General features: G+C 41.1%; 1 protein-coding gene across 1 annotated transcript; it reads left to right on the top strand.

Annotated features, from left to right (window-relative positions):
• The first annotated feature begins 542 nt into the window (after positions 1-542).
• On the top strand, positions 543-4,568 carry LOC137916123 (LIM/homeobox protein Lhx8-like). The gene is made up of 8 exons (XM_068759226.1): positions 543-611; positions 944-1,066; positions 1,178-1,299; positions 2,040-2,260; positions 2,582-2,685; positions 3,009-3,104; positions 3,522-3,711; positions 4,492-4,568. Exons 1-8 carry the CDS (start codon positions 543-545, stop codon positions 4,566-4,568), a joined length of 1,002 nt encoding a protein of 333 aa, XP_068615327.1.
• The last annotated feature ends 1,470 nt before the right edge of the window (positions 4,569-6,038 follow it).

The following is a 6,038-nucleotide window of genomic DNA, read 5'->3' as shown; positions in this document are numbered from 1 at the left end:
CAGGAAGTTATCAAAGCCGGCCGTCAACAGGACATCTCTGTGTTTCCACAATCTGAGAAAATGCCGAAGAAAATGACCCCCTTCTTGAAATCCGCAATTAAACCTCGAGTAGTTAATGAGAGCTCTCCGCCTTTCGGTTGACCCGTTTAAACGTTTGCTGCAAACTTTGCCTTTTAATTACTGTGATTAAAAAATCAGGCCCCTTTTCCTCGAGACTTCGCGCTGGTTCGATGATTGACAGGTGAGAATGTGCGCGGTGGGGTTTAACCTCAGAGCGCGTGCGCGCGCGCGCGGAGCGAGCGGTGACTGAATCACAAATTCACATCTCAAGAACATAATGCACAGAGGCCATAAGTTCAAGTGTTGTCTGTTTTTGTAAGTAATGACCACTTTCTTTTTTTTTTTTTTAAATGTCATTTTGGTAATCGTCGGGCGTTGTCATGGTGAAAAGAGAAAGGAATGATATTTATGGGATGGAGAGTTGGGCATTTAAGACCGCTGCTGCAGTCTGACGGACCAACATCCTCTTCGCGCTTCCCGTCATGTTTGAGGATTGCAGAGGAGACCAAGAGCTGCGAGGCAAAAGCACTGAGGACAGGAGAGACGTGATGGTAGGAACGGATTGGAGCTCAAACCGGATCCGTTTTTTAAAAGAAAACTTACTAAAATTTCAATATCACGACTTTTCGTGCTCGATTAACAAAAAAGACAACAAAGGAGCAAGTTCTTGAAGCCAAATAAAACTTTTAGCTTTAGGCCTCAGGGGTGAGAAAATTATTTCCAAAAGTCATTTAAAACAATAAAAATAAAGGCCGATAATAACTTTACTATTCGTACAAGATATTCAGACGAGCCTGTTTTATTCTCATCACGGCAGAAGCAGTTGGAGCTCAAACATTATGCCTTACTGCGCGTTTTGTTCACTGCGCGTCTGATCCCTCAGGGCGCGTCGGTGGAAGTCGAGGACGCGTCGCGTCTGCAGCCGATGGCATCCGCGCCCCCGTTAGGAAGCGTGGAAGTGTGCGCGAGATGCAACGAGGACATCGTGGACAAATATTTATTAAAGGTAAACACTAATCTTGCGCTTTATGACACGTTTTCCATTGAAAGACTCGCGCAGGCGCGTGCACGTTTCGCACTGATTGACTTTCTCTTCATCGCCCCGTCGCTGCTGCAGGTGAACGACTTGTGCTGGCACGTGGACTGTCTGTCCTGCAGCGTGTGCGAGACTTCACTCGGCAGCCACGCGAGCTGCTACATCAAAGACAAAGAGGTCTTCTGCAAACGGGATTACTTTCGGTAGGCGCGTTAACGGGTTAACGGAGAGGCGGCCGATTCCTCTAAAACAACAACAACAACAACAACAACGACTACTATACTACTATTACCAATACTGCTGCTGCTGCTATACTTCTTCTGTTATTACTCTGACTAAGAAGTTTATTATATTAACATAATATGTGGGTTGGCAGAACATGTAAGTCATTGAATATATTTTATTTTACTAAATGAAAAGTTTCACTCACAATTTTCATTGTCTTTAATTTACTGGCATAACAGACAGATAGATAGATAGACAGATAGACAGAGATAGATAGATAGATAGATAGATAGATAGATAGATAGATAGATAGATAGATAAATAGATAGATAGATAGATAGATAGATAGATAGATAGATAGATAGATAGATAGATAGATAGATAGATAGATAGATAGATAGATAGATAGACAAATAGATAGATAGATAGACAGACATAGATAGATAGATAGATAGATAGATAGATAGATAGATAGATAGACAGATAGATAGATAGATAGACAGACATAGATAGATAGATAGATAGACAGATAGATCCTTTTACTCACTCTGCCCAAGGATTTTCAACGGAAACCAGACCACAAGGGCTTTTTTGAAATGCTCCTCTTAGACAGGATGCTTGACTGTGTACTTGTACTATAATACATTCTACTGTGTGACTGTACTTGTACTCTAACATTGTATCTAATAAATATATTCATCATCATCATCACGTGCAGAAGATTCGGGACCTGGTGCGCGTGCTGCGGCCGGACCATTCACTCCACGGACTGGGTCCGCCGGGCCAAGGGCAGCGTGTACCACCTGGCCTGCTTCGCCTGCGTCTCCTGCAAGAGGCAGCTGTCCACGGGGGAGGAGTTCGCTCTGGTGGAGGAGAAGGTGCTCTGCAGAGTTCACTATGACTGCATGCTGGACAACCTCAAGCGGGCCGTGGAGAAAGGTGAGCCGTCCGACGGTCCGGGACCCGGTTCTGGACCGGTCTGCGTTTTCATCCTGCTGCTGCGGCTGATTTAATTTACTGCCGAAATTTCACTCTAGTTTTTCTTTTATTTTTCCATTAAAACAAAACATTGACCTCACTGTCTACAATGTATTTTTTTTTAATATGTAGCCGATACGGAAATAATTCATTTAACATTATAACGAAACAAATAAATGAACAATCCCGAAAACAGACATAAAGAAAGTTTTTTTTTTATGGGTGTAGGCTATTTCAAAGTGATGGTCTAAATATTTCAAGTTGTTCTGACGCTTTCTGCAGGGACCAGCGTGAACATGGAGGGGGCTCTGCCCACCGAGCAGGATATTAACCAGCCCAAACCCTCCAAGAGAGCCCGGACCAGCTTCACCGCCGACCAGCTGCAGGTTAACCGCCATCATCCGACAGACAGGCGCAAATAGTTTATCAACCCGGACACTGGCCTTTTATTAAAAATAGCATATAATAAGAAATGTGTATATTCAAGATTTCACTGATATCTTCAAAAAAAGAGTTATTATTATTATTATTACTATAATTATTATTATCATTTTCAGGCTCCTGAATAGTTGTTGAACAATTCATATACTAATTCGGTGTAAAATAGCATTCAGATAGAGCAAGATAAATATTTTTTGATTACTGACAGTACATTTTAAAGTCAGCCTGTGTAATTTTAGCCGGTTTTCTTTTTCCTCTGCTCATGCAGGTGATGCAGGCCCAGTTTGCTCAGGACAACAATCCCGACGCCCAAACGCTGCAGAAACTGGCCGAGCAGACGGGCCTCAGTCGAAGAGTCATTCAGGTGAGAGCCGGACGGCAGCAGGCAGGAAAGACGGGCACACAATGTTCCCTCTAATTTTTCATGCGTCTGAGCAAACACACAAATTCAAATAACGAATGATAACAATAAAAAAATGATGATAGTAATAACAACAATACAATAATAATAATATTTAAAACATAAATGACAACATTACTACTACTATTAATAATAATAATGTGTAACAACTTAATTGGGAGATAACATGAAGATGATCTCGAGTGTCCAACTCAACTGCCAAACTAAAGCAAAAATTATTTATCACTTCTCCAGAGATTTAAACGAAGATGAGGCCCTAACATTTTTTTTTTTTAACTTTGCAAGAGTTCTACAAACCGAAAAATAAATAAACAAGCTTCTGGAAAAACACATTTTTAAGTTTTAATCCTATTAATCCAGGTCTGGTTCCAGAACTGCCGGGCACGCCACAAGAAGCATGTGAGTCCCAACCACACCTCCAGCACCCCAATGACCTCGCTGCAGCCCGGCCACCTCTCCCAGCGCACTCCAACTCCAGAAGAGCTGCAGTACACATCCTACGGCGGCCCGGAGGGATCAATGCTCGCTGCGCTACACTCCTTCATAGACAGTGAGCATCCGTGTATTCATTATTGTACATGTTAAAAAAGATTAGGAAATTCAAATTAATCTTATTTTGTGGAAATGTCACAAACCCATATTGGAGATTTCCTGTTACTTTGGTTTTCTGATATCTTTCATTTCACATGTGAACTCTTTGCATTCCAAATTTAAGGTTGGTATAATTTTTTTAATTGAAATTGCCAAAAAAAAAAAAGCATTTGCAACTTATTAAATTCAATATATAAAATAAATGATTCCATTCTGAAATTATACCATAACCTTAACTCTAAATTATTTGAGTTGTTCTGCTTTATTTAGATTCACCCGTCGGCAGCAAGGCCATTCATGTTTTTTCTGTTTAAAACCTCTGTTTACGTGAAACATGAGGGAAAATGACTTAGCAATGCTAAGGGAAGTTATAAATCTGTGCCACTATCCAGAACACTAAAGCAACACAAAACAAAACACTTCAAACCCAATTAGAGTTCTCTGACAGGCTTCCCTTCAAACAGATTCATGGAAATTACTACCTCCACCAAGGAGGTTATGTTTTTGATGGCGTTTGTTTGTCCGCCTGTCTGTTTTTCTGTTTGTTAGCAGGATTAAAGAAAAACATCCGGATGGAGCGTGATCCATTTTGATGCTGCTGTTATTGCTGGTTTCTTGTATTCATATGCTTTTTTTTTTTTTTTACCTTTGGATCTGATCCAGAACGAGGTCATTTCAAAGCTTTGAACCTGTGCCTCAAACATTTATGATCCATTCTATTTGATGTGTTTGTCCACAGTCCACTCACCTCCATCCATGTTTCCACCTCTGCTGCCTGCCCACGGCATGACCCCCCTGCCCGTGTCTCACGCCTGAGCCGCTCTCACACACAAAGACGAGCACAAACCTGCCTCAGACTTTACGAGCATTTGTATTTTGTCTCATCAGATTATAGCAAACGTCGTTTTGTTTAAAGTGAACCGTAAAAGCCTTTCATTTTACACATTGACAAATCGTGATTCACTGTTGAGCGTATCACGTATTCCTGTAATCCAGTCCACGTCTGCTGCATTAGTACTATGGAAAGGGCTCAGTGTACCTCATGGGACCGACGTGCATCACTATGGTTTTGTTTGACCAAGCTAAGTGAAAGCCACCACATCCAAAATGTCAACTAATTATGAAGGCGACCTTGATTGTTTGTGTTTAAATATTGCAATTTTATTTATTTATTACATGTGAGGTCTGTTTTGAAAATAAATGATTACTTTCACAAACCTGAGAGACGAATGAGTGAAAAGAGATGTTTCACACGTGCAAAAGCAGCTGACATGGTGCTGTGTTTACCTCGGTGTGTGTATGTTTAGAGTCCAGGACACAAACAAACGGCAGATAAACAATTGACATTTTTTTATTTACATACATGCAATGTAGTCGGTTAAAGCCGTTTTTCAGTTGTGCACACATGAAGAAGTATATCTGCACAACTGAGCAACAATAAAGCAAAAAAAAAAAAGAGAATTGCCTGCATTTCAGAGTGAGACTTTGTGGTGAGACGACTGACGCACATGTTTTACCTGCGTCTACTTGTTGACTGTGGTTGACCAAAAGAATCTCATTTCTAGACATGGCCGGGGGGATGAGGCACATGAAACAGTTTTTACTTCACTTCTCAGATCTCACTCTGCTGGGAATAAACTGAACCTGAGCTGCATTGACATAAAGACACAAAACACACACTTAGTTAGCTGTGCTGCATAAGAAAAGGAATAACAACATGCTATACGTGTGTAATAAAGCATGCTTAGCGCTGGAGGCAGCGTTTCTCTCCTTTGAGACACACTGTGCGATCTCTCTTGCTTTCATCAAATGCTTATGCTAAGCATGTTTCAGCGTGTTCGGCTGAAAACGAGGTGTGTGTGTGTGTGTGTGTGTGAGTCTGGTGGTGCCGCCACTATGGAGCACCATGAGGGCAGCTTCTCAGGCTTAGAACGGCTTATAAAGCTAATCATTCCACGTGGCAGAAAGACCTCGCCAGAAGTTAAAAGTTGGTCTAATACTGGACATGGTGTGTCAAACATGCAAACAGCTGCATTACTGATTTATTTGTTCAGTCACCTGATCAACATCTTGGTGACATTTTAAACCCGGCTCATCATTAACATGAAAATCAAACAAACAAACAAACAAATTGACCTGATAAAACTCATAAAGCATTTGTATTTTGTCTTATCCAAGCAATGTGCTTTTACTCCACAAAACAACCTGCAGTGTTTTCTTCTCTATTTGTGTGCCATGAAAACCGAGTAGAATAGAAATTCCCTTTTTAAGATCAATAAGAAGACG

This window comes from Brachionichthys hirsutus, unplaced genomic scaffold (genome assembly GCF_040956055.1).
Source record: "Brachionichthys hirsutus isolate HB-005 unplaced genomic scaffold, CSIRO-AGI_Bhir_v1 contig_466, whole genome shotgun sequence".
Lineage (NCBI taxonomy): Eukaryota > Metazoa > Chordata > Actinopteri > Lophiiformes > Brachionichthyidae > Brachionichthys > Brachionichthys hirsutus.
Note: the sequence above shows the minus strand (reverse complement) of the source record. Positions and strands in the feature narration are given on the sequence as shown.

Coding starts and splice junctions, on each gene's coding strand:
- LOC137916123 (XM_068759226.1), top strand. CDS start 543: ATGTTTGAGGATTGCAGAGGAGACCAAGAGCTGCGAGGCAAAAGCACT. Junction 1,067..1,177: donor TGGACAAATATTTATTAAAG/GTAAACACTAAT, acceptor TCGCTGCTGCAG/GTGAACGACTTGTGCTGGCA. Junction 1,300..2,039: donor TGCAAACGGGATTACTTTCG/GTAGGCGCGTTA, acceptor CATCACGTGCAG/AAGATTCGGGACCTGGTGCG.